Raw genomic sequence first — 27564 nt, 5'->3', positions numbered from 1 at the left:
CGGGTGCAGTGGCTCACGCCTGTAATCCCAGCACTTTGGGAGGCCGAGGCGGGCGGATCACGAGGTCAGGAGATCGAGACCATCCTGACTAACACGGTGAAACCCCATCTCTACTAAAAATACAAAAAATTAGCCGGGCATGGTGGTGGGCGCCTGTAGTCCCAGCTACTCGGGAGGTCGAGGCAGGAGAATGGCGTAAACCCGGGAGGCGGAGCTTGCAGTGAGCTGAGATCGCGTCACTGCACTCCAGCCTGGGAGACTGCGAGACTCTGTCTCAAAAAAAGAGAGAGAGAGAGAGAGAGAGAGAGAGAGAGAAAGGGTCTTGCTGTTGCCCAGGCTGGAGTACAATGGCATGATCACTGTTCACAGCAGCCACAATGCCCAGGTTTTTTTTTTTTTTAATTTCTTGTAGGAATGGGGTCTCCCTATGTTGCCCAGGCTGGTCTCAAACTCCTGGGCTCCGTCCATCCTCCCGCTCCAGCCTCTGAGTGCTGGGATTACGGGTGTGAACCTCCAGCCCCAGCTGAGTCCCTTACTATGTGCTGGGTTTGGGGGCTGCAGACTGGCTGTCCAGGGACCAAATCTGGCCCTTGGTCTTGTTTCCTAGGACCCGCATGGTGCTGCAAGGGAAAAGGTGAAAATGTGGCCGGCACTGGAAAAGTTCCCTCCCCCAGCCACCAGGACGCCCCTGAACCCAGGAGGCCTTAGCTCCAGGCGGCTTCACCAGTGGGCTGATTCCTGGGGTCGTCTAGGAGGTAAAGGAGGGCAAACCGCAGTGGGGATCTGGGGAACGGGGTGTCCCGCTAGACCCAAAGGCCTCCATCTGGGCTGCGCAGAGCGCGGAGGACGCAGAGCGCGGAGGACGCAGAGCGCGGAGGACGCAGAGCGCGGAGGACGCAGAGGGCGGAGGACGCAGAGCGCGGAGGACGGGGGAGTCGTGTGCCTCCCGCCCAAGGAGCCACACCCTCCTGTTACGGGCAGGGGGGGACTGTGTGTCGGCTGCAGAGGATGGAAAGGAGTTTGTCAGAGCAAAGGGGGAGGGGGCTGTTCCTGGCGGTGGAACAGCTGTGTGAAGGCCCTGAGGCCGGACGGGGCCACCTGCCCTGGGAGCTCCGGTCAGATAACGCCAGGGGCACCCGCATGCAGAGCCCTGTGGGGGGAAGAGGCCTCCAGGAGGTGAGGGGTCAGGCTCACAGGCAGGTGGCTGGGGGTGCGCACACTGGCCCTGCCACACCTGTCATCCCAAATCCCTAAAACGGGATTGGTGTTGGGTTCTCAGTGAGGCACAGAGGTGCCCAGAGCGGCCTCCAGAGCTCCCCTCAGCCCTGTGGACCTTGGGGCCGGACCGTTCTTTGGGGTGGGGCTGTCCTGGGCACTCAGGATGCTGAGCAGCGTCCCTGGACTCCACCCACTCCATGTGAGGAGCTCCCCCAAGTTGTGACAACCACAGATGTCCCGACATGGGCCAGGGTCCCCTGGGGGTGAAACCACCCTGGTTAAGATCTCCTGGGTCAGGGGATTCCACAGACCCCCTAGACTCTGCGTCCCATGAGCCTCTGCCCTGCTGGGATCCCAGGAGGCTGCACACACTGAAATCCACGCCCTGAGTGGGGAGGCAGAGAGGAGGTCAGTCCCAGGAACTGGGGTCCCTTAGTTTACACCGTCTGCCTCATCGGGAGTTGATCCTGGTGTCTGCTGTGGGCAGGAAGACAACTGTTTTTTCCCCACCTTAAATAATTAAGGCAGAGTTTCCCAACCCCTATTCTGTGGACGCTGAGGTGCCAGATTGTTCTCTGGGGTGGGGCCATCCTGGGCACTGCAGGCCGCTGAGCAGTGTCCCCGGCCTCCACCCCCTCCATACCCGGAGCACCCCCACAGCTGTGACCACCACAGGTGGCCCCAGACATGGGCCAGGGTCCCCCTGGGGGCACAGACCCTGGCTGAGGACCCCTGCTCTTTTTTTTTTTTTTTTTTTTGGACAGTTTCCCTCTTGTCACCCAGGCTGGAGTGCAGTGGTGCGATCTTGGCTCACTGCAACCTCTGCCTCTCAGGGTCAGGCGATTCTCCTGCCTCAGCCTCCCGAGTAGCTGGGACTACAGGCGTGAGCCACGACGCCTGGCTAATGTTGTATTTTTAGTAGAGATGGGGTTTCTCCATGTTCGTCAGGCTGGTCTCAAACTTCCAACCTCGGGCAATTGGCCCGCCTCAGCCTCCCAAAGTGCTGGGATTATAGGCATGAGCCACCGCACCCGGCCTTTTTTATTTTCTTCTTCTTCTTTTTTAAGACAGAGTCTTGGTCTTGTTGCCTAGGCTGGAGTGCAATGGCACAATCTTGGCTCACTGCAACCTCCGCCTTCCGGGTTCAAGCAATTCTCCTGCCTCAGCCTCCCGAGTAGCTGGGATTACAGGCGGGCACCATCATACCTGGCTAATTTTTGTATTTTTAGTGGAGACGGGGTTTCTCCATGTTGGTCAGGCTGGTCTCAAACTCCCGACCTCAGGGAATCAGCCCACCTTGGCCTCCCAAAGTGCTGGGATAATGGGCCTGAGCCACCGCCCCCGGCCAGACCCCTGCTTTTGTATCTGTCTTCTGCCGCCCGGCACCAGACCTAGAGCGATGCCGGGCAGAGAGGGGTAGAGCACCCCCTTCCACTCACCCCTGGCTGTGCTGGGCAGGGGTGGAGGGTGGAACTGGAGGCTGGGGAGACGCCAAAAGAAAACAACACCACACGACACAGTGTTTTCTGTTAAAAGTCAGAAGTGTTTTGTCTTGTTTTAATATCTCATCAGCTTTACAGGGTTACAATCGTCTTAAATATTTCTGAAGTTTAAATACAATCTGCATAATAATGTTATTATAAAATGTAAACTTTCAGTGTTCTTTTAAATTTCAAAATCACACATTTTTTTTTTTTTGGTCTTTTTGTCTTTTTTTTTTTTTTTTCCTTTTAATACCTGAATGTTCTGCAAAAACTGAAATTGTTACAGGCCACCCTGCTGCGGCCAGGGCGACACAGGCTGGGCCCAGCCAGAGGTAGAGAGTAGTTTTATGGGTTTTTTTTTTTTTTTTTTAAGTTTATTTATTTATTTATTTTTTCTCCTATTACCTGAGTTTCAGGCGTGGTCCCCACGCCATCTGACAAACCCCAGAGAAACTGAAATTTCACATATCATGAATGAATGAAAGGCTGAGTTTACGTTACGTTTGCCAAGAAAAAAAATACAAAAGCACAGTTAGGGAATAAAGGGACAAAGTGAGTTAAAAAATGATAAAAGGAAGGAAATTCGACTGTACAGATGCATGACTCTTAACAATGACCTGGCTGCCCCCGGTGCCCCGTGCCCACCCTCCCGCCTGTCCCCCCAACATCTCAGAGCAGGGGGAGCCCCCCTTGGCCTTGAGTGCGGGGTGCCCACTCAGTACGCAGCTAGGCCCCACGGTCCCAAGTGAACTCGAACCCGTCCAGGGTCCTTGTGGCTGAGGGGGCTGCCCGGCCCCCTCCCGGTCTGCATAAGGGGGTTGCTGAGCTGCACCCCAGAAAGCCACCCCGACTTTAAACCCCCACCGACAGGCGGTGGCGGGAGATGGGCACGGCTGGGGTTGAACAGGGCTACCTGAGGCAGGGAGGACCCTCTGGAGCCCACGGCTTCCTGCCCAGTATCCAGAACCGGGCCCCACAGACTCCCTGCAACGGCCTCCCATTTCCACGGCCAGCACGGCCACGGCCTTCAGTGCCTGCCTTCTCCTGGGCCGGGACCCAGCCTCGCGCCCGCTCCCCACCCGCCCCCCACTTGTCCCTACAATCATTGGAGTTAACAGCAGGCCCAAGTTCCCTGAGTTAGAATCCAGTTCCACCCACCACCGGGAGGCCGGATTGCCCACACAGACACGACACACAGGATTCCCGACACACACACGCAGCCCGAGAGACGCGGCCCTGCGCAGCCCCTCCCCAGCCTCCGAGGCGGGCAGGTGCACGGGCCACCAGATGCAGCCGGCAGCCAGCCTCAGTGGCTGCTGCAGACCTTGGTGCACGGGAGGTGGGGGAGACGCACCCCAGGGGCTCAGATTTTGGCATCAAAAGTCAGACCTGAGGTAGACAGAGATAGGCAGCAGGTGCTTCTCCCAGCGCGGGGCCCAGGCGTGGGACGGGGGTCCCGGGGGGGAGCCCTGGAGGCCGGGGGGCACAGAGTTCAGGTGGTCCTGCAAATGGGGCCCGATTGTGTCTGGAGGCGAAAAGACACCCCCTTCCCAGGGTGATTGTGCTGCTACGGTGCCGGCCCCAGGAAGGGGCAAGGAGAACCTAGATACCCACCACCCCCTCCTGGAAAGGGGGTGTGTGTCCACGGCCCTGAGATCCGAGAAGGAAGTGCGGACCCCTCCCCAAAGACACAGGGAAGTGACAGCCCCCTCCCACAGCCCGATGGGAAAGTGAACCCAGACTCAGGGGCTCAGAAGCCCCCCAGCCCCCTCCCCCGGGGGTCTCCAAGGCAATGGCGGAAGGGTGGTTAGGAGCAGGGGGAGTTGGGGAGTCCCCTTCGTCACTGACCCCCCATGCCGGTGGCCTAACAGGGCTCCCAGGGCCCAATTAGAGACCCAGGCTTACCCTGGGAATAGCTGAGTTAATCCCCACCCCAAGATGATAGCCCCGCCCATCACCACCCAACACCCCGCGGGTCCAGCAAGGTCCCCAGACCCTGCCGCGGATTTCAGACCCAGCCTTTCTGCTCCAGCAGCTCCAGTCAAAATAACCCCTCAGCTGCGGTGACCCCACTTTCTTCTAGCCTGGGGGAGGGGCACTGACCCACAGGTTGGTGGGGGCAGCCTCCCTTCTCGGCTTCGATTTAGGTGCCCACAACTCGGGGAGCTTGCGGACCCGGCACAAAAGGCGTCGGGAGAAGAGGAAGGGACAGAGCGAGGAGAATGTTGGGATGTGGGGGGGTGTTCAGGACACCGGGGCCCCGAAATCCTCACCCTGAGCGAGGTCCGGCTTCACCCCCACTCCCCAGTATTGATAGTCCCCAAAAGCAGCCCTTTCGGGCAAGAGAAGAATCTGGATGAGACAGTGAGAGCCACATTCATCCCTGAGACAGGAGCCTGGGGACTGCGACAAGAACCACCCCTGCCCCCCAGGCCCTTTTTCCAGCACTTGCTACTTTTTAGATAAGATTTCCAGGCCGGGCAGGCGCGGCGGCTCACGCCTGTAATCCCAGCACTTTTGGGAGGCCGAGGCAGGCGGATCACCCCGAGGTCAGGAGTTTGAGACCAGCCTGACCAACACGGTGAAACCCCGTCTCTACTAAAAATACAAAAATTAACCGGGCGTGCTGGCGAGTGCCTGTAGTAGTCCCAGCTACTTGGGAGGCCGAGGCTGGAGAATTGCTTGAACCTGGGAGGTGCAGGTTGCAGTGAGCCGAGATCGTGCCATTGCACTCACTCCAGCCTGGGCGACAACAGCAAAATTCCGTCTCAAAAAAAAAAAAAAAAAAAAAAGATTTCCAGGCCCCTGACTCAAGAACCCAGCAGGCAAGCACGGCACAAGCAAAAGCAAAGTGGAATATCACAGTCAGCAGATCACTGTCACCGGGCCCCTGGCCCAAGACCCCAGCATGCACCCCCTGCCCCAGCCTGGCTCCCAGCACCTGAGTTCACTGGCTTCGCGGCTCTAGCCCCAGGGATCCGATGTGCTGGACTCACAGCTGCCCAACGCACCCCCAGAACCGGACAAAGGGACCCAAATTGGTCATGGGAAAAATAAAAAGGTGAAGTTTTTTTTTTTTTTGCTTTTTTTTTCTTGCTTTTTCAAGATCAGTTTCCCTGAAGGAACACAAATATATAGCTATATAGATATATAGATATCCTTTTCCTAAGGTTTGATCCCCCCAAGAATAAAATAGAATATTTACACAACAAAACCCCTGAAACCTCTTAAAAACCCTATGGAGAAAAAAAAAAACAAACATTTCCCAAAGCAACAAGAAAAAAAAAAAAAATTCAGTGATCTTAGTTCAGGGGTCTCACTGGACACGAGAAGCTGGGAGTGGTGAGTGTGTGGTGAATAGAAACTAAAAGAGAACTAAAGCAGGCAAAAATGAAAACACACAGTGCAGGGATGTTTGAGGTAAATGGGATTGGCCCACGTTGCAGTGGGGCTGAACCAGACACCAGAGCCTTCGGTCCATCAGGGCTGCCGGAATGCCCTGAGAAACGTCTGCCTCTTTCTGTTTTTCTGATGGATTTCCTTTGCTGTTCTCACAATTCATCTCTCTGAATGTCCAAAACCTGAGAAATTCAAGTGTTCCTTGGTTTTCCCCTGTTTTATTAAATTTTCTTTATATATATACGTATATATATATATATTTTTTTTCTCTTCTTTTTGGCGTCAGCTGTGGCTCCTTTCTGGGTATCTTCCCTCCCCACCAGTATCTTCCGCCATCCTGGCCCCTGCGTGGCCCACCTGGACCCCCTGCCCAGGCCAGCGGGCTCCGGGGTGGGTGGCGGGTGGGGAGTGATGCGGTTAAGGCAACGAGTTATTTGAGGTAGATGTGGAGGGTCCAGACAGCCCTGCTGGCCCGGCCTGGCCACCGCTGGTTCCGGTGTTTCCTCCCCGGCCGCCTGCGTTGCTGCTGCCGCCGCCACCACCACCTTTGTTGGAAGCAGAGAGAGGCGTGGGGGCCGGCGGCTGAGCAAACAGAACTCCTAAGACAAGAACAGAAGACATACGCCATGCAGAGTTTAAGAAGACGCGAGGCGGGCCACAAGGGAGACCCAACGGGGTACTCCAGGACATAAACTTCTCTCACTCTGTCCCCCAGGCTGGAGTGCAGTGGTGCCATCAGAGCTCACTGCAGCCTCAACCTCATGGGCTCAAGTGATCCTCCCAGCTCAGCCTCCCAAGTAGCTGAGACCACAGGGGCGTGCTACCACATCTGGCTGATTTTTTATTTTGTTTTATTTATTTATTTTTTGAGACGGACTCTCACTGTGTCTCCCAGGCTGGAGTGCAGTGGCGCGATCTCGGCTCACTGCAAGCTCCACCTCCCGGGTTCATGCCATTCTCCTGCCTCAGCCTCCCGAGTAGCTGGGACTACAGGCGCCCGCCTCCGCGCCCAGCTAATTTTTTGTATTTTTAGTAGAGACGGGGTTTCACCGTGTTGGCCAGGATGGTCTCAATCTCCTGACCTCGTGATCCACCCGCCTCGGCCTCCCAAAGTGTTGGGATTACGGGCGTGAGCCACCATGCCCGGCCTTGTTGTTGTTTTTGAGATAGTGTCTCGCTCTGTCGCCCAGACTGCACTGCAGTGTTGTGATCTCGGCTCACTGCAGCCTCCACCTCCTGGGTTCAAGCAGTTTTCCTGTCTCACCCTCCTGAGTAGCCGGGACTGACAACAGGCGCCCGCCACCACACCGGCTAACTTTTGTATTTTTAGTACAGACGGAGTTTCACCATGTTGGCCAGGCTGGTCTCCAACTCCTGACCTCAGGTGATCCACCCACCTCGGCCTCCCACAGTGCTGGGATTACAGGCGTGAGCCACCGTGGCTGGCAATTTTTCATTTTTTGTAGAGATGGGCTCTCACTCAGTATGTTGCCCAGGCTGGTCTCAAGTTCCTGGCCTCAAGCAATTCTCCTACCTCTGACTCCCAAAGTGCTGGGATTCCCCACTGTGTCTGCTCACTTGTATATCACACACATGCATAATCCACACATACACATCAGCATGTACACAGCTCATGCAGGGAGAACCCTGATGCCCATGGTTTGTTGACATGGGGTTGCGGGACCCCTAGCACACAGATGGCCTTCTCCCCTGTAAGAATCAATATGAATGTACACGTTTTGCATCTAATTTCAGGAGGGCATGGACCCCTCAAACATCCATCTGTGGACCTGTGAGGACACCATTGACCTCAGCTCAGCCTCTGCTCTGACCACAGTCAGGGCTCCTGCAACCAGGCTGCTCTGTGTCAGCAGTGCCACCTGGTGGCCGCTATGAGCCATGGGCCTGACTCCACTTTAAGAAAAACTCTTCATTTACTTATGTTCTTTTGTCGAAATGGGGTCTCCTGTGTTGCCCAGGCTGGCCTCAAGCAAACCTCTGTCCTCAGCCTCCCAGTGTTGGGATTACAGGCCTGAGCCACTGCCCCTGGTCTGACTCCACCTTTTAAATTCTTCTTTTTTTCTTTCTCTGAGACAAAGTCCTGCTCCGTCGTGCAGGCTGGAGTGCACTGGCGTGATCTCGGCTCACTACAAACTTCGCCTCATGGGTTCAAGCAATTCTCCTGCCTCAGTCTCCCAAGCAGCTGGGATTATAGGCGCACACCAGCACACCTGGATAATTTTTGTATTTTTAGGGGAGATGGGGTTTCACCATGTTGGCCAGGCTAGTCTTGAACTCCTGACCTCGTGATCCACCCACCTCGGCCTCCCAAAGTTCTGGGATTACAGGCATGAGCTACTGTGCCCAGCAACTTTTAAATTCATTTTATTTAAAAAAAAAAAAAAAAATATATATATATATATATATATATATATATATATACAGTCCGGGCATGGTGATTCACGCCTGTAAATCCAGCACTTCGGGAAGCCGAGGCGGGCAGATCATCTGAGGTCAAAAGTCTGAGACCAGCCTGGCCAACATGGTGAAACCTCATCTCGGTGAAACCTCATCATTATTAAAAATACAAAAAAAAAAAAAAAATTAGCTGGGCATGGTGGCACACGCCTGTAGTCCTAGCTACTCAAGGAGGCTGAGGCAGAATAATCGCTTGAACCCAGGAGGCACAGGTTGCAGTGAGTCAAGATCGCACCACCACACTCCAGGCTGGGTGACAGACGGAAGACTCCATCTCAAAAAAAAAAAAAAAAAAAGAGAGAGAGAGACAAGATCTCTCTTCCACCCATGCTGGAGCACAATGGCGTGATCTCAGCTCACTGCAACCTCCACTTCCTGGGCTCAAGTGATCCTCCCCCTCAGCCTCCAGAGTAGCTGGGATTATGGCTGCGTGCCACCACGCCCGGCTAATTTTTGTATTTTTAGGAGAGATGGGGTCTCACTATGTTGCCCAGGCTGGTCTCAAACTCTTGGGCTCAAGTGATCCTCCTGTGTTAGCCTCCGAAAGTGCTGGGGCTATAGATAGCCGTGAGCCACTGCACCCAGCCTAGATTAAATTTTTTTGTTACTTCATTTACCCTGATGTGATTATTAGGCATTGGATGCCAGTATCAAGACATCTCGGCCGGGCGCGGTGGCTCAAGCCTGTAATCCCAGCACTTTGGGAGGCCGAGACGGGCGGATCACGAGGTCAGGAGATCGAGACCATCCTGGCTAATGCGGTGAAACCCCGTCTCTACTAAAAAAAATACAAAAAACTAGCCAGGCGAGGTGGCGGGCGCCTGTAGTCCCAGCTACTCAGGAGGCTGAGGCAGGAGAATGGCATGAATCCGAACGGCGGAGCTTGCAGTGAGCTGAGATCTGGCCACTGCACTCCAGCCTGGGCGACAGAGCGAGACTCCGTCTCAAAAAAAAAAAAAAAGACATCTCATAAAACCTATGAATATATATACCTGCTATGTACTCACAAAAATTAAAAATTAAAAAAAATAATAAATTCATTAAATTTTTTTTCAAGAGACAGGGTCTCGGTCTGTGGCCCAGGCTGGAGTGCAGCGGCATCATCACAGCTCACTGCAGCCTCAACGTCTCTAACCCCTGGGCTTACATATTCTTTGCTCCTCAGCCTCCGAAAATGCTGGGATTGGCTGGGTGTGGTGGCTTGCGCCTGTAATCCCAGCACTTTGGGAGGCCAAGGCAGGAAGACTGCGTGAGCCCAGGAGTTCAAGACCAGTCTGAGCAACAAAGCGATTTAAAATGTAAAGAGCAACAACAAATTTAAAAATTAACCAGGTTTGCTGGTGCATGTCTGTGCAAGACTTCGTCTCATAAAAATAAATAAATAAACTAGGAATGTGATCCATCCGGCGTCACACTGAATATGTATCTGTGGATGACCCCCTCTGGGCTGAGCACGGCGCCAGGTGAACGACGGTATCCTCTCCATCAGCCTTGACTGTTTATCCCGCAAAGCCCCTGGTCGTGCCCTGCTTGCCCGCACAGCTGGTTCGAGCAGGTGGGACCAGGAGCAACCCAGGGCCCTGAGTTCACGGTGGGAGAGGAAAGGTCCAGGCAGCGCGTGGCCTCAGGGGTCCTACCTGTGTACATGATGCCATTGATCTCCACGGACATGCTGATGCTGTTGCTGCCGTTGGTGCCTGTCAGGTTCACAGCGGAGTCCTGGCGGCTCTCGGAGGCTGTGGGAAGAAGAACAAATGCATTTTTTTTTTCTTTTTTTTTCAGACGGAGTCTTGCTCTGTCGTCCAGGCTGGAGTGCAGTGGCATGATCTCGGCTCACTGCAACCTCTACCTCCAGGGTTCAAGTGATTCTCCTGCCTCAGCCTCCCGAGTAGCTGGGACTACAGGCACCCACCACCACACCCGACTAATTTTTTTTAGTATTTTTAGTAGAGATGGGGTTTCACTATGTTAGCCAGGATGGTCTCGATCTCCTGACCTCATGATCCATGCACCTCGGCCTCCCAAAGTGTAGGGATTACAGGCGTGAGCCACCATGCTCGGCCAAAACTGCCATTTCTGATCATAAAGACACCTGTGGCATGTTCTGTTTTCTGTCTGTCTTGCCAACTAGATTTTAGCTTCACAAGGTGTAGACAGTGTCTCTCACACTCATGCTATCACCAGTGCACACAGTAGGTGCTCAGTATTTATTTGTTCAATAAGGGTATTTGTCCATACTCTGCTTTTTTTTTGTTGTTGTTGTTGTTGTTGTTTTGAGATGGAGTCTCACTCTGTTGCCCAGGTTGGAGTATAGTGGCCGGATCTCAGCTCACTGCAAGCTCCACCTCCCAGGTTTACGCCATTCTCCTGCCTCAGCCTCCCGAGTAGCTGGGACTACAGGCACCCACCACCTCGCATGGCTAGTTTTTTGTATTTTTTAGTAGAGACGGGGTTTCACCGTGTTAGCCAGGATGGTCTCGATCTCCTGACCTCATGATCCACCCGTCTCGGCCTCCCAAAGTGCTGGGATTACAGGCTTGAGCCACCGTGCCTGGCCTGCTTTGTTTTTTTAACCTTGTTTTTGAGACCAGGTCTTGCTCTGTCACCCAGGCTGGAGTGCAGTGGTGCAATCATGGCTCACTGCAGCCTCGACCTCCTGGGCTCAAGTGATCCTCCCACCTCAGCCTCCCGAGTAGCTGGGGCTACAGGAGCGTGCTACCACGCCCAGCTAATTTTTGTAGAGATGGTGTCTCACTGGGTTACTCAGGCTGATCTCAAATTTCTGGGCTCAAGCAGTCCTCCCATTTCAGCCTCCCAAAATGCTGTGATTATAGGCGTGAGCCACTGTGTCCCACCAGTTTTTTTTTTTTTTTTTTTTGAGACGGAGTTTTGCTCTTGTTTGCAGTGGCGTTATCTCGGCTCACTGCAACCTCCACCTCACGGTTCAAGTGATGCTCCTGCCTCAGCCTCCCAAGTAGCTGGGACTACAGGGGTGCGCTGCCATACCTGGCTAATTTTTTGTATTTTTAATAGAGACGGGGTTTCTCCATGTTGCCCAGGCTGCTGTTGAACTCCTGACCTCAGGTAATCCACCCGCCTCGGCCTCCCAAAGTGTTAAAATTACAGGAGTGAGCCACCGTGCCCAGTCCCCTCCAGGCTGGAATACAATGGTATGATATCTCGGCTCACTGCAACCTCCGCCGCCTGGGTTCAAGCGATTCTCCTGCCTGAGCCTCCTGAGTAGCTCAGATTACAGGCACCCACCACCACTCAGCTAACTTTTGTATTTTTAGTAGATACGGGGTTTCACCATGTTGGCCAGGCTGGTCTCAAACTCTTGACCTCAAGTGATCCACCCACCTTGGCCTCCCAAAGTGCTGGGACTACAGGTGCGAGCCACTGCACCCGGCCTCTTTTTTTTTTCTTACTGATTTGTTGGCACTCTTTACATATGTAGGCTCCCAGGCCCTCACTGTGTGACACAACCAGGAAGCATAGCGGGTCTGGACACCAGGGCAGTACCTTGGCTGTTGATCCGAATGCTCATGGGCAGCTGGGCTGCCATGGCCAGGAAGTTCTGCTGGAGTGCCCGCTGCATCAGCCGTTGCTGCTCATCAGCCACCAGGGCCATCTTCTTCTCAGGAGGCTCCGCAGACTCCAGCTTCTCCCGCAGCTGTTCCAGGGCGGCTGCCTGTGCGGCCACAGCTGCTTGGGCGGCTGCTGCTTGCACAGCTGCTGCCTGGGCTGCCACCACAGGGTGGCCTGCCAGGGAGACAGGCAGGCGGCCAGGGACCGTGATGGGGATGGTTGAGTCCTCCTCTAGGTAGGAAAGAAGGGGAATTTGTGGCCAGGAGGGGCTGGGCACTGCCTTACTCGAGGCAGGAACATGCACCTTCTTTTTTTTTTTTTCTTTGAGACAGATTCTTGCTCTGTTGCTTAGGCTGGAGAGCAGTGGAGTGATTTCAGCTCACTGCAACCTCCGCCTCCCAGGCTCAGGTGATTCTCCTGCCTCAGTCTCCCGAGTAGCTGGGATTACAGGCGCCCACCACACTCAGCTAATTTTTTTTTTTTTTTTGAGATGGAGTCTCACTCTGTCGCCGAGGCTGGAATGCAGTGACGTGACCTCGACTCAGTGCAACCTCTGCCACCTGGGTTCAAGTGATTCTCCTGTCTCAGCCTCCCAAGTAGCTGGGACTACAGGCAAACGCCACCACACCTGGCTAATTTCTGTATTTTTAGTAGAGACGGGGTTTCACCATATTGGTCAGGCTGGTCTCAAACTCCTGACCTCAAGCGATCTGCCTGCCTCAGCCTCTCAAAGTGCTGGGATTATAGGCTTGAACCATCGTGCCTGGCCTAAACAAAATTTTTTTAGATTGGGTCTCACTACTGTTGCCCAGGCTGTAGTGCAGTGGTGTAATCTCAGTTCACTGCAGCCTCGACCTCCTGGGTTCAACCGATCTGACCACCTCAGCCTCCTGGGTAGCTGGGACCACAGGTGAACGCTGCCACGCCCAGCTAATTTTTTTTTTTTTTGAGATGGGTTCTCACTATGTTGCCCAGATGAGAAATGGGAACTCAGACAGGCAAACTCAGGCCACGCTGCTGCATGTGCTGTTGGTACCTCTGTGTTATGGAGGGTACAAAGGCTCAGTGGGAGGCAAAACTGATCAACTGATGATGCCTGCCTCAGTGTAGACTGGAAAAACAGTGATCAATTAGTAATATCTGCCTTGGCCACAGGACTGGAAACACAGATTGATTAGCAATGTCTGCCTGCCATCTGTGTGGGATTAGAAAAGCGGTGATGGATTGGTAATGTCTGCCATGGGCAGAAGACTGTAGATTGGAAGCCCTTTTCCGTGCCAACTATAGGGTTTTTCATCCTGGTTACCCAGAGAGGGGAAGAGGTATCCCCCAAGGTCAGCCAGCCAGGCTGAAGCTCAGTTGGGAACACGCCCCAGGCCCCATGCAGGCCCTTACCTTTCTTGATCTTAGGGGCGGGGGTGATGGAGCTGCCGTTGGTGCTTGCGGCCAGGCCCAGGGAGGACACGGGCAGCTTGGGTGAGGAAAGCATGCCGTGCGCCCCACCTGGAGAGTAGGCAAAGAGGGAGCCCCCAAAGCTTTGGCGCCGGCCCTCCCGTCGGTTGCTGTCTATGGCTGCCTGGAGCTCATTGGGGTTACTGAGGCCCCGCTTCTCACACTCGTAGGGGTACAGGTACTTCATGTATCTGTGGGTGGGACGAGGGAAGAGGATGGCACCCAGATCACCCCTGTGGCTCCCTTTGATCTTCAGTACAAAGTAAACCCCACTGTGGCACCACCATCCCTGGCTCCTCCCTTGGACTTGCTCAGCAGCCCCCAGAGCCACTGGGCCTTCGCCACGCTGTTCCCTCCATCTCAATGCTGTTCCTCGCAATGGCCCCTGATTGCATAACCCCAGAGCCTGTGTGGTCCTCGCACCCCTACCTGATGCTCTCAGGCCCTGGATGCATAGCGTGGCCCTGTACCCTTTGCGGCTGCCCACCACGCCCTCCCTCTTCTGCAGGGAGCCACTTGCATTGGCTGCTGAGTGCCCTGGCCCGACCTGGGCACAGCTGCCCGCCACTCACTGGGTCCGCAGGGTGAAGGCCGCACTGGTGATGGACGTGGGCAGGTTGAGGCCCTTGGTGATCTCGCGCCATAGCTTCTTGTTGATGACCTCCACGAGGCCGCCCTTCTCCGTCACCAGCACGTACAGCATAAACAGGTCAAGGACCTGTTTGGCCATGATGGGGATACGGTTCACAGGCGTCCCTGGGGGCAGGGGCGAGAGGGAGGTTGGGGGCCACCTGGGCACTGCAGGGAGCCGAGTGTCCCGGCCTCCACCCTCTCCATGCCAGGAGCATTCCCCGGCCCAGGCTGTGACAACCACAGATGTCTCCAGACGTTACCCAGGGTCCTCTGTGGGTGCAGGATCATCCAGGTTGGGAACTGCTGCTCAAGAGGGCACCGAGGGGGCAGCTCTGCCTCAGTTTACCCACCAGTAACCTGGGCTTAGGGACAGCGCAGCCCTCGGGAGGAGGGTTACTGAGAGGAGGGACGTACGGGAGACGCCTGGATCTTTGTTATTCCTTCTCCACGCCACCCACCACGGCAGCTGCCAAAACAACTCTGCCTGGGTTTCCAGAGGCCTGTTCCCTCCACGCTGACAGGGACTCTGCAGCCTCAGGCCTGTTCCCTCCACGCTGACAGGGACTCTGCAGCCTCAGGCCTGTTCCCTCCACGCTGACAGGGACTCTGCAGCCTCAGGCAGGCGAGGGGGAAAGCTTGGCATACCCGATTTGGAGTTTGGAGAATGGAGGGCTGTGGGCTGGCCTAGGGAGGGGAAGGGGATGGGCTAGCCCCGGCATGGGGGGGTGGGCTAGCCCAGGAGGAGAGGGTTGTGGGCTGTGCTATGCCAGGGTGGGAAAGAGGGACGATCAGCTCAGGCAGGGGAAGGGCGGTGGGTGGGCTGGCGCAGGAAGAAGACGGGGCTGGGCTGACTCAGGATCCTACAACCTCATCTCCTGGAGCTGGCTGAAGACAGGGCCCCTCCCCACCCTTCCAGCCCCACCCGCCCCCTCCAGGGCTCTCCCACGCTGCCCCTGCACCGGAGCCTCTGGCTTCAGATGTCAGCTCCACCTCTGCCCAGCCTCTCCCTGGCCTGACAGTAGGGCAGGCCCCCACTTAAACCTCTCGTCCGGTCAGTGAAATTCTGCGCTTAGGAGATCAATTGTGTACTGTCTGCGGCCCCCGCTCCATGTTCTGCCTACATGGGGTCCCGGCACCCAGTGGCATACAGTAGGCGCTCAGTGAAGACCAGTGACGGCAAGTGGCCCAGGCCACAGCTGCTGCCCACTCACCATGGAGTGGGAGGGGATGCCCATCGCCCCGTTGGGGATGGGGACGTGGACATCGGTGGTTCTGTGATGTGACTGGCTGGAGAGCCGGTGCGGCCCTGAGTGAGCGGCCGGCCCTCTGCCTGGATGAGGCCTGCCACCCCTGGGACTCCCGGAAGAAGCTTGCGGAACCACCTCCCACCACCCTCGGCCACTTCCAGGCCCTTCCCAGGTTGCAAAACCCCCAGTGAATGGAGGAGATCCCGGGTTGGAAGAAGATGGGCCTCAGATCTGACCCCACCTGAAACCTGTTTTACAGCCTCAGAGAGAGGAGCCACGCCGGGTTTTAGCTGCACAATCAGCCCGGAAACCTTCCCAGAGCCTCCGTCCGGCCTCACTCGGGACATCAGTTCAGGCCTCAGAGTTTGCAAAGCAAAAGGAACGGCATCAGGCTGGGCGTGGGACTCACGCCTGTCATCCCAGCACTTCGGGAGGCCAAGGCGGGAGGATCACCTGAGGTCAGGAGTTCGAGACCAGCCTGGCCAATATGGAGAAACCCCGTCTTTACTAAAAATACAAAAATTAGCCGGGCGTGGTGGTGGGTGCCTGTAATCCCAGCTAATTGGGAGGGTGAGGCAGGAGAATCGCTTGAACCCGGGAGATGGAGGTTGCAGAGAGCTGAGGCCCCGCCATTGCACTCCAGCCTCGGCAACAAAAGCAAAACTCTGTCTCAAAAAAAAAAAAGGATCGGCAGCAGAGGGTTAGAGGGTTGGTTCCCAGGGCCGCGCCCTGGCTTTGCAGTGGTGGGAGGAGGATGTTTACAGAAGCAGCTGGGAGCATCAGCAGGGCCCATCTGGGGCCCAGATAAGGAAGGGCGGGGAGGTTGTCAGGGAACAGCAGGTCAGGTGGTCCAGGGGCTGCTGCTGAGGGGCAGGGGGTGCGGTCAGGACCCCTCCCTCACTTCCAGCCCCCAGAGAATTCTGAGAAATTTAGTTGGAGGTTTTTACTTTGTGATACAGGAAAAAAATTGTTTCCCTCTGTCTGGAGAGAAGGAGAGGTAGATTGTGGAGTCTAGGGTGACAGGCAAGTTCACCTGACAGATTCTCAGCTCCAAGGGTCCCCATTACAGAGCAGGAAGCTCCAGGAGAAAGGCAAGGAAGAGGGAGGTTTGAGGCTGGGTTTTGAGGGATGCATAGGAGCTCGCTGGCTCCTGTCCTGTAGGAATTCCCAGCTTGGAGAGGGAAGTAAAGCTGGACACCAACCCTCACGGCCCCATGTGCCAGGCGCCTCCATCTCATCCACACTCATGAGCAGCCTACCATGCTTGCTTTTTGTTTGTTTGTTTGAGACAGGGGCTTACTCTGTCACCCAGGCTGAAGTGCAGTGATGCAATCATAGCTCAGGGCAGCCTCGACCTCCTGGGCTCAAGCAATCCCCACTCCTTGGCCTCCCAAGGTACTAGGATTACTGGCGTGAGCCACACCTCACCCAGCCTCACTGTGCTTTTTTTTTTTGCTTTTTTTGTCTTTTTTAAAGACAGAGTCTTGCTCTGTCGCCCAGGCTGGAGTGCAGTGGTGCAATCTCAGCTCACTGCCATCTCTGCCTCCTGGATTCAAGCAATTCTCCTGCCTCAACCTCCCAGGTAGCTGGGATTACAGGCGCGCACCACCATGCCCGGCCAATTTTTGTATTTTCAGTAGAGACGGGGTTTCACCATGTTGGCCAGGATGGTCTCCAACTCCGGACCTCAAGTGATCCACCTGCCTCGGTCCCCCAAAATGCTGGGATTACAGGTGTGAGCCACGACACCCCGCCCTCACCGTGCTTTCTTTCTTTTTTTTTTTTTTTGAGACGGAGTCTCGCTCTGTCTCCCATGCTGGAGTGCAGTGGCCGGATCTCAGCTCACTGCAAGCTCCGCCTCCCGGGTTCACGCCATTCTCCTGCCTCAGCTTCCCGAGTAGCTGGGACTACAGGTGCCGGCCACCTTGCCCGGCTAGTTTTTTGTATTTTTAGTAGAGACGGGGTTTCACCGTGTTAGCCAGGATGGTCTCGATCTCCTGACCTCGTGATCCGCCCGTCTCGGCCTCCCAAAGTGCTGGGATTACAGGCTTGAGCCACCATGCCCGGCCCACCGTGCTTTCTAAGTACGCCCATGACACCAGCAAGGTACCAGGCATGGGTAACAGCAAAACGGGTTGGCTTTGGACCCGGGAGCTTGGAGCCCCACAGCAGAGTGGTCAGGGCTGAGCAGGTGTGAACGGGATGATAAAGGGTCACGGGGAGGATCTGTCCAGCCTCATGGGGGGCAGTGGGCCCTGGTCAAGGCTGGGCTTGGAGGATAACACAGGAGAGGCCCCCGCCCAGGTCCCAGGTCTGGATCCTCTGTTCCCAGCACGGGAGGGGTTAACTCGGAGGCTGCTGGGCAGTGTGGGCCGGGGGGCCCACAGCCCTCCTCCTTCTCCTTCCCTTCCGGGCGGGCGGGCTGGCAGTGGCGGGTCTGGGGCCTGTGTTTATAGAAGCCAGGGGAGGGGTGGGCGGAGGCTGGGACACAGCGGGCGCCTACGACGGCCCCGGCATGGCCCCAAGTGCAGGGACAGAGCCCTCTGCCCCACCCCTTCCTGCCTCTGTGGGCCCCGAGACCTCCTCCCCCGTCTGAACAGTGGGGTCTGAACAGTGGGGATCGGAGCTAGCTCCCTGCCCTAGAGGAGTGTCCAGGGGATTGGAGCGGCTCCTACCTGGCGGCAGACGCTCCTAGCCGCTCGCTGGCCAACCAGGACTTAGAGGCGAGATGGAAACCCTGGCCACATTCTCTTTGCCCCGTGGTTGCTCTAAGCTGGGGTGAGGCCTGGGAATGGCCGCTGGGGACACTCTGGCTACCCTTGGTCATCTCTGAGTCTGTCTTGTGTCTGGACCTCAGTTTCCCCACCTGGACACCAGCCCAGACCTGCCCTCCCCAGGCCAGAAGACTTCAGGGGCACAGAACAGTGTACAAGCGGCCAAGGCCTGGTATACCGTTGGTGTCCAATAAGTGTGCACAGTAAACAGCAGCCCTGCACTCAGCGTGTCTGGGGTACCTGCTGGCCACTGAGTTTTGGGCAGGGACTGTTTGTGGCCCATTTTTACAGATGGGGAAACTGAGGCCCTCGTGGGAGGAGGGGAGGGGGCCAGGACTCAAATGCCACGAGATCATTAGACTCTAAGCCACCTCGAGGTGGGCTGGGGGCTTTTGTCCTGCCGCACCTGCCCCCACCTGGCCAGCCTGGATCTGACCCCACTCCCCAAACACAGCGGCTGGCTCCACTCCCCCAGTACCCAGTAGCGGGGACCCCCCACTTCACTGCACCCTGGATGCCAAGGAGACGGCCTGGACTGTCTGTTCTGGGTTGGGGCCCTGAGACTGCCCCGCCCCCCACCAGGGGGCCTACCCCTTAGACTCACAGGCGTGCCTCCCGCATCAAACCCCGATGGCAGGATGTGCTTCCCCACAAGACATCCCTGAAGTCCCTCCTGATTTAGGAGCCTTGGATGCCTCCAGCCACGGGGAACTCACTACCACCCCAACATACCTGGAGCCAACAGGGCCCCTCCTACAGCCCCGTTTCTGTGACCTCCCTCCGGGGGGTGAGAGCAGAGGGCTCACCTCGCTTCTGCATGAAGCTGAACAAGTCATCCAGGAATTCCTTCCTCTTGGGGTCCCCGTCGAGTTCGTAGAGCTGTGAGGGTGGAGAGGGGATGGGTTAGTTGGTGCCAGAGCTCAGGTGTGGGACCCACGTCCCCCCTGCACTGGAGGCCAGGCCAGGAGGACAGGAGCAGGGGTTGCCACCCCTAGGACCCCCGAGCCGCTGCTAGAGCCAAAACAGAGCCGGAGGCCCCGCTGGGCAGGTGAAGAACCACAAGGGCTGCGAGACAGAAATGCCGGTGAACGAGCTTCCCAGAGGGGCTGCAAGGAGGCCCCAGAAAGCAGGCGGCCTGGGACGACAGACGGTGTCCTCTCCGGGTCCAGGGGCCCGGGAACCCCAGATCAAGGTGCATCCTGGCTTGTGGCCGCAGCGCTCCAGTCTCTGCCTCCGTCTCCACGAGACCCTCTCCCTGTCTCTCTTTCCTCTTTCCAGGACACCAGCCTGCTGGCTTTAGGGCCACCTCGTCTCAAATCGATCCTCGACTCCCTACAGCCACACGTTGCAGCTTAAAACAACAGAAATCGGCCGGGCGCGGTGGCTCGCACCTGTAATCCCAGCACTTTGGGAGGCCGAGGCGGGCGGATCACAAGGTCAGGAGATCGAGACCACAGTGAAACCCCGTCTCTATTAAAAATACAAAAAATTAGCCGGGCGCGGTGGTGGGCGCCTGTAGTCCCAGCTGCTCAGGAGGCTGAGGCAGGAGAATGGCGTGAACCCGGGAGGCGGAGCTTGTAGCGAGCCGAGATCGTGCCACTGCACTCCAGCCTGGGCGACAGAGCGAGACTCCGTCTCAAAAAAAAAAAAAAACAGAAATCTATTCTCCCACGGTCCTGGAGCCCGGAAGTCCAAAACCAATTTCTCTGCAAGGTGGCGGCTCACGCCTGTAATCCCAGCATTTTGCAGGGCGGGTGAATGGCTTGAGTCCAGGAATTCAAGACCAGCCTGGGCAACACAGTGAGACCCCATCTCTACAATAAAATACAAAAAGTTACCCAGGTGGAGTGGCTCATGCCTACAGTCCCGGCTACTTAGGAGGCTGAGGTGGGAGGATTGCTTGAGCCTGGGCAGTGGAGGCTGCAGTGAGCCGAGACCGCACCACTGCACTCCAGCCTGGGTGACAGAACGAGACCCTGTCTCTAAAAACAAAACAAAACAAAAGGCGCATCTGCAGGCCTGCATTCCCTGCGAAGCCTCCCAGGAAGAAACCTTCCTGCCTCTCACGGCTTCTGGGGGCTCCAGGCTCCTGGGCTTGTGGCCACGTCGCTCCGGCCGCTGCCCCTGTCTTCGTGCAGGACGCGTCCTGATAAATGTGTCTGTTGGTGATTTCGTCAGTGTGAACATCAAAGACTGAGTCACACGCACCTCACGGGTGGGGCCTCCCACACACCCAGGCACAGGCACAGCCCAGCCAGCGCTCCTGGAATACGAATCTGTGGCTGTCCTGGGTCCCACGGGCAACGGCAACGCGACGGTGACTGTTTGTGCGTCTAACACAGCTGGACACAGAAAAGGTGCACAAGGAATATGGAATTCGAATCTTGTGGGACCACCGTTTTATCTGCGGTCTGAGGCTGGCCTCACGTCAACACGTGATTGTACTTCTGTAAGGTCTCCCGTTTCCAAATGAGGTCCCGTCACAAATACTGGGGGTCCAGTGCTTGAACCTATCCTTTTTCCTTTCTTTCTTCTTCTTTTTTTTTTTTTTTTTTTTGAGCCGGAGTCTCTCTCTGTCCCCCAGGCTGGAGTGCAGTGGCGCCATCTCGGCTCACTGCAGCCTCCGCCTCCCGGGTTCACGCCATTCTCCTGCCTCAGCCTCCGGAGTAGCTGGGACCACAGGTGCCCGCCACCACGCCTGGCTAATTTTTTTGTATTTTTAGTAGAGGCGGAGTTTCACCATATTGGCCAGGATGGTCTCCTGACCTTGTGATCCAACCACCTCGGCCTCCCAAAGTGCTGGAATTACAGGCGTGAGCCACCACGCCCGGCCTATTTCTTTTTTTTTTTTTAATTTTAATTTTTATTATTATTTTTTTGAGATGGAGTCTTGCTCTGTTGGCCAGGCTGGAGTGCAGTAGCAGAATCTCGGCCTCCCAGGCTCAAGCAATTCTCTCCCCTCAGCCTCCTGAGTAGCTGGGATTACAGGCATCTGCCACCGCACCCGGCTAATTTTTGTATTTTTTGGTAGAGACAGGGTTTCACCATTTGGCCAGGCTGGTCTCGAACTCCTGACCTCAAGGGATCTGCCTGCCTCAGCCTCCCAAAGTCTTTTTTGTTTGTTAGTTTTTAGAGACAGGGTCTCACTCTGTTGCCCAGCTGCAGTACAGGGGCGCAATCATGGCTCACAGCAGCCTCGACCTCCTGGGCTCAAGGGATCCTCCCGCCTCAGCTGCCCAAGTGGCTGGGACCACAGGCACTCGCCATCACACAGGGCTAAGTTTTCACATTTTCTTTTGTAGAGATGGGGTCTTTCTATGTTGCCCAGGCTGGTCTCGAACTCCTGGGCTCCCTCGATCCTCACACGTCGCCTTCTCAAAGTGCTGGGGTCACAGACGGGAGCCACCGCCCTCCACCTTATCTTCTTTGGGGGACACAATTTAACCTACGACAGTACCTGCCTGAGTTCACACAGCAAATCACTGCAAACACTCACCAGCATGCCTCCCGGGGCTGCCCTGAGGGCTGGACAGGAGCGCGTGTGCTCTGAGAACCGGCTCTGCTTTGCAGATGAGGAAACTGAAGCACAGTGGTGCGTGTGGGACCAGAGCCTGGGGGGATGTCAGGGACTCGGCCCAGAGCCCCGTCCTGCTTCCCATCCCGGTCCTCCTGCCTCCCGCTGGCTTCCCCACACCTGGAGCCTGGGGTCTCGGCCTCCAGCTGTGAACCGAGCCTCGGACTGCCTCTGCCTGCCAGGGTGATGGCTGGGGAGGAAGGAGATCACCAAGCCCCAGAATGTCTTCCAGAGGGGAAAGGGGCTCTGTCTGGGGTACAAGGGGCCAGGAGGTCCCCCAGCCCCCCGCCCACAGGTTTGGGCGGGCAGGCAGGGGCGGGCAGGGTGGGGGAAAGCCGGCAGGGATAATTAGAAAGCGGAGTTCAGGCGGGGGCCAATTTGCCGAGGAGGAGCTGCGACAAATACCAGGCTGCAAATTAAGCTCCGGGGAATGTGGCTGGCTGGGCAGTGGGGGGCCTTGAAACCACCAATTAGGCCTCAGCTGGGATGATCCGTCATTAGGGCCCAGGAAGGAGGCCCACGCCCAGCCCCTGCTGCCGGGGACATCCCAGGTGCTGGGGAGGCCGGGCGGCCGAGGGCCCTGCCACCCTGCAGCCGTCCCACGCCTCTCTGGGTCTCAGTTTCCCCATCTGTGTACTGGAGGCTCAGTGAGGGCTTCCGGGAGGGGGCTGGGGGGACAGCCAGGAGTCCTGACCTCTGCCCTGGGTGGTCGAGGCTGCCCGAGGTCCAGCTGCCTGGCCTTTGTCTCCGCCCCACCCTGGCCAGCGCCAGACTGGCCAGCCCGCATTCCTGCACTGATTTATGGTGGCCGACAACGAGGCCTTTCCCCTTCAGCTGCCCGAGGGGTGTGGGGCCCGCAGGTAGACCCGGCCAGCCAGGCCGGTGGGTCCCATGAGCACAGGCACGCACACACGGCCACACGCCTGGCCTCGTCCTCTGACCCCGGGCCGGCTCCCGCCCACTCCCTCCACGCTTTTCCTCCGAGACCCCGTCCATCGCCGAGTCCCGGATCTAGGGTTCTGTCTGGGGTTCTGTCTGTTTTGTTGCCAGAATCTGGGATCTGGACTTCACCGTTGGGGCTGTCCTGGGGTGAACGCCGCCCCCCACCCAAATTCACATCCACCGAGACCCTCAGAACAGGACGTTACTTGGAAAAAGGCCTTTGCAGATGTGATCAAATGGAGAAAAAGTCACAGTGAAGGCCAGTGGGTCCTACATCCAAGGGCTGGGTTCTTAGACATGGAGACGGTCGCACAGAGGCAGAGGCCGGCCACGGGGCCACACCTGGAACCCCCAGGAGCTGGGAGACATGGAAGGCTCCTCCTGCAGCCCCTGGAGGGAGCACAGCCCTGCGAACACCTCCGTTTTGGACTCTGGGCTCCAGGACGGAGGGAGAACAGGTCTCATTTGTTTGAGGTCCTTCATTACGGCGGCCCCCCTAAGATGTGAAGGTAGAGGCCAGCACACCTTGGGCCCTTCCAGGGCAAGGGGAAGGTCGTCTCCTCTGAGATTCTGACCCGGTGTTGGGAGGGTCTACCCTGCTTGGACCCCCCCTTCCCCAGCACAGCCCCTATAAGAAACCTCACCACACCTCCTGCCTCAGTTTCCCCTCCTCTCAAGGAGTGTGTGTGAGAAAACACAGCGGCTTTACCCTAAGCACCTGGAGCCCCAGCAACCCTCACATCCCGGGTGGGGAAACTGAGGCGCCCGGCAGCAATCAGCTGCCCCGTGTAGGACCAACCAGGGTTGGGGTTGGAGGGGGGGAGCCATTAACCCCCAGGCCAAATGGTGGGTGAACTGGGCCGATGGCGAGGCACCGTCAGACCCCTGTGGGGCCGGGGCACTGATGTGTGGCAGTAAAGGGAGGACCTGCGGGGGCCCCAGCTGCTGGCGGGGGAGGCGGCTCTAATGGCCGTTGCTGTGGGCGGCCAGTAACAAAGCCGGCAGTAAAGGCGGCCTGGGCTTTATGGGTCTCTGGCCCCCGGTTCCGCTCCCCTGCGGGGGACGTCCCGCCCTGGCCAGCTGGCCGAGGCCCCAGGGAAGGGAAAGCAGGGGACGGTGTCCAAGCTGCCCATGGTGGTGTCCAGGCCCCCCTTGTGGGCCAGATCCTGAGTTGAACTGCTGGGCCACAGCACACCCCATGGCAAACCCAGGCCTTGATTCTCACCTGGGTTCTGTGGCTGAAACCCTGCCCCTCTGAAACGTCGACCAGACAGCTCTGAAATCAGCCGCCCACCATGCACCCACAGGAGGCCTAAACCCAGGCTGGAGATTGGGCGAAATGTCCGGAAACTCCCTCCCTGGAGGCCGAGGGCTGAGATAAGCGGTCTGCCCTCCCATCCCCGCCGCCTGGTCTCCCTGGGGCCCGCTCTGATCACGGGAGGTGCCCCTCCGCTGAGACCCCCACCGCCCTCCCATCTGCCCCGCCAGGCCGCCTTCGCCCGGCTGTTCCTCTCCTCTCCAAGGCCTTCTCAGCCCCTTCATCTGGGTGCCCTGTGGTCATTGCCTTCCAGGAGGGGAGCCCCGTCCTCCCAGGACGGAAATCACCTCCGCAGACGCTCTGCTCCCACCCACCTTTACCGACCACCGGCCTCATGGGGTTTCTGGCTCGCGGCCCCCCATGGCCCCCCAGCCCTCGCATGGCCCCAGATGTGCAGATTTACGCATTTGTCTCTCGTGTGTCTGCCCTGGAACATGTGGAATTCTTATCTTGTTGCTAGCATCCAAAATCGGGCACACAGCGGTTGCCTAATATACGAACGTTAAATGAACTTGCTTTCTCAGTGTGATCCCCGGGAAAATGCGGGGCTGCAGGGCAGGCCTGGGGTCCTTCCCCGGGGGGTCCCCTCCGCTCTGTCCACATCCTGCTGTGGGGGATGGAAAGTGTGGACCCCTAATTACTAAGGCTGGGCCCATCGTCTCCCCTTCCCAGCACCACCTGCTTTGGAGAAGGGGAAACTGAGGCACAGAGTGTGTGGAGCCAAGCCACCTCCAGGTCCCCCAACTGCCCCTCCTGCCAGACCTTTCCCCACTCAGCAGCTGGGTAGGGTGGGGTGGGGGCTGTTCACAGCCGTCTGAGCATGACCCTCCCCTGACCACAGCCTCCTAGAGCCCCTCAGCACCCTCCTGGCCCCTCCCTGCTCTCTCCTGCTCCCTCCGTCCTGACCTTGGGCTGCTCTCGCTGTCACTCAGGCTGGAGTGCAGTGGTGAGACCCACCTCCCACCTCGGCCTCCTGAGCCACTGAGACCACAGGCAGGCACCACTATGCCTGGCTAATTTTTGCATTTCTATGGAGACAAGCTCTTGCTATATTGCTCAGGCTGGTCTCAAACTTCTGGCCTCAAGTGATCCTCCTGCCTCGGCCTCCCAAAGCGCCGGGATTACAGGCAGGAGCCACCAGACCCAGCCTTGGCGGCTTTCTGAGTAAAACACACACACCCGCACCTCTGTGGCACTGTTCCTTCTGCCTGGAATGCAGCTCCCAGGTCCCCGCACGGCTCCCGCCTTCCCGCCCAAACGTCGCCTTCTAACAGAGCCCCCTCCACCGCCCCCTCAGCCTCTGACCCCTTCATTCCTCTTTCGTTTCCTTCCCAGAACGTTGCACGGCCCGAGCCCGTTACATGGATCTTGCAGGACATACTCCACGGCTCTGAGGATGGCCCCGGGTCCCTGACACTCCCCCGGCTCTGCACCAGGGGGTGTGGGAGGCCTGGGGGGGGAGGTGCCGCCCCCACCTGCTGATGAGGTGGCCCCCTGGAGCGGGCACCTGTGACGAACGAGGGCACAGGGCTCAGGTGGTGGCGCCGGTGGGGGAGGGGAGGAAAAACTGAGATAACCACCCCCCAAGCCCTCCAAGGGCAAACAGGAAATTCTTGTTTGTGGCGAAACGTTGATTATTTTCTCCACCCCACCTCGCAGAGAAACGACAGCTTCGAGGGGGTCAGTGGAGTCTGCTGGCGGACCGGTGCGAGATAACTCCCAGGGCCACCTGGGAGTGGGGAGGGGGCTCCCCGGCTGCCCGGAACCTTCTGGAACCAGGGGGCTCAGCCCTGGCTCGGGACTCCCCTCCCCAGCCCACCAGCTCTGGGAGGTGGGAGGAAGGTCAGAAAAAGACCCCAGAGGTTTGCAGGAAATTCAAGGGAAGGGCTGGCCAGGACAGGAGGGGGCGGCCGGGGCCAGCACAGGCGGCCCCTCCCCCGGCAGGGCAGGACAAGGCAGCACCCAAGGTCACAGATGGGCAGCACCCAAGGTCACAGATGGGCAGCACCCAAGGTCACAGCGGGGCAGCGCCTAAGGTCATGTCGCTGGGGCTGTGGTTTCCCTGCTCCGTCCCCAGGAAGGCCCCACCTGGGCACTCCCACCAGGTCCCAGCAGCTGCGGAGGGCCCAGGGCGGCGTCCTTGGGCCCAGAGGCCCAGGCTGTAAAGAAACTGCCTGTCTGCAGGGCCCCCTGGGAGAACCTTTGCCCCCCAGGCCCCCTCCTGTCTCGCAGGAGGCTCCAAAGTCCATGGGGCCCCACCTGGGAATGAGGCCATGGTGGGAGCGGGGCGGGGGTGCAGGAGCTGGGAGGCACCTGGTCAGCTGCAGCCCTTCAGACGCTTTCTTTGGCCACAAAATTCAGGGAAATCCAAGAAACAACCCTAGTCTCTAGCGTTCGGGGCCTGCCGAGCCCTGAGCCTCCAGGAGGGTTGGCCTGAGACTTGGCACAGAGGAGTCAGACGAAGATAAATTTTCTTTTCTTTTTTTTTGAGACAGGGTCTTGCTCTGTGGCCCAGGCTGGAGTGCACGATCACAGCTCACTGCAGCCTCAGCCTCTCAGACTCAAGTGATCCTCCCGCCCCAGCCTCTGGAGTAGTTGGGACTCCAGGCACACACCACCTTGCTCAGTTTTAACTTCTTTTGTAGAGATGGGGTCTTGCTATGTTGCCCAGGCTTGGCACAAACTCCTGAGCTCAAGTGATTCTCCCTCCTCGGCCTCCCAGAGTGCTGAAATTCTGGGCATGAACCACCATGCCCAGCCTGAGACACTTTATTTTTGTTTTGAGACCAAGTCTCTTTCTGTCATTCAGGCTGGAGGGCAGTGGTGTGACCTCGGCTCACTGCAACCTCCGCCTCCCTGGTTCAAAAGATTCTCCTGCCCCAGCCTCCCGAGTAGGTGGGATTACAGGCACGCACCACCACACCTGGCTCATTTTTTTGTGTGTTTTTCACAGAGATGGGGTTTCACCACGTTGGCCAGGCTGATCTCGAACTTCTGACCTCAGGCCATCCCCTCACCTCCGCCTCTCGAAGTGCTGGGATTATGGGTATAAGCCACCGCGCCCAGCCTGAGAAATGCTCTAAAAGACACGTTTTCACACCGTCCAATATGGCTTCTGGGAAAGTTTAGAAGTATGTTTTCCTCTAAGGCCAGATATAGGTCTGCGGACACTCAGAAGAGGCAGCAACAGATCATAGATCTGAGTCAGCAGCCGCCCCCTCCGGGCAATGGCCTGAGCCTCCCAGGCGCCCACACACCCAGCGGGGCGTTCCTAGGCTGCTGAGGGGTCAGAGGGAAACAGAATTCATCCAACGGCCGGGACCACTCAGACCAGCTGGGGAACTCTGAGATTTGGTTCTTTAATCTAGTCTACTTCATTTTTTTTTTTTTTTCCTTTTTCTGAGACAGGGTCTAACTCTGTTGCCCAGGCTGGAAGGGCAGTGGTACAATCAGAGCT

General features: G+C 57.4%; 1 protein-coding gene across 5 annotated transcripts in view; it reads right to left on the bottom strand.

Annotated features, from left to right (window-relative positions):
- Positions 1 to 2740: 2740 nt before the first annotated feature.
- Positions 2741 to 27564, bottom strand: part of ARID3A (AT-rich interaction domain 3A) — a 50377-nt gene continuing 25553 nt past the window's right edge. For 3 of the 5 annotated variants that reach the window (XM_045378442.2, XM_045378443.3, XM_045378444.2), the window contains exons 4-9: positions 19080 to 19152; positions 14192 to 14375; positions 13563 to 13810; positions 12102 to 12398; positions 10217 to 10315; positions 2741 to 6700 (exon numbers count right to left, since the gene is read on the bottom strand). In XM_045378442.2, coding sequence (XP_045234377.2) covers positions 6519 to 6700; positions 10217 to 10315; positions 12102 to 12398; positions 13563 to 13810; positions 14192 to 14375; positions 19080 to 19152 — 1083 coding nt within the window. In that variant the 3' untranslated portion in view covers positions 2741 to 6518. Of the gene's footprint in view, positions 6701 to 10216; positions 10316 to 12101; positions 12399 to 13562; positions 13811 to 14191; positions 14376 to 19079; positions 19153 to 21769; positions 22822 to 25412; positions 26277 to 27564 lie in introns of those variants that run through there. The other 2 variants (XM_074025141.1, XM_074025140.1) reach the window with 2 other exon arrangements.

This window comes from Macaca fascicularis, chromosome 19, assembly GCF_037993035.2.
Source record: "Macaca fascicularis isolate 582-1 chromosome 19, T2T-MFA8v1.1".
Lineage (NCBI taxonomy): Eukaryota > Metazoa > Chordata > Mammalia > Primates > Cercopithecidae > Macaca > Macaca fascicularis.
Note: the sequence above shows the minus strand (reverse complement) of the source record. Positions and strands in the feature narration are given on the sequence as shown.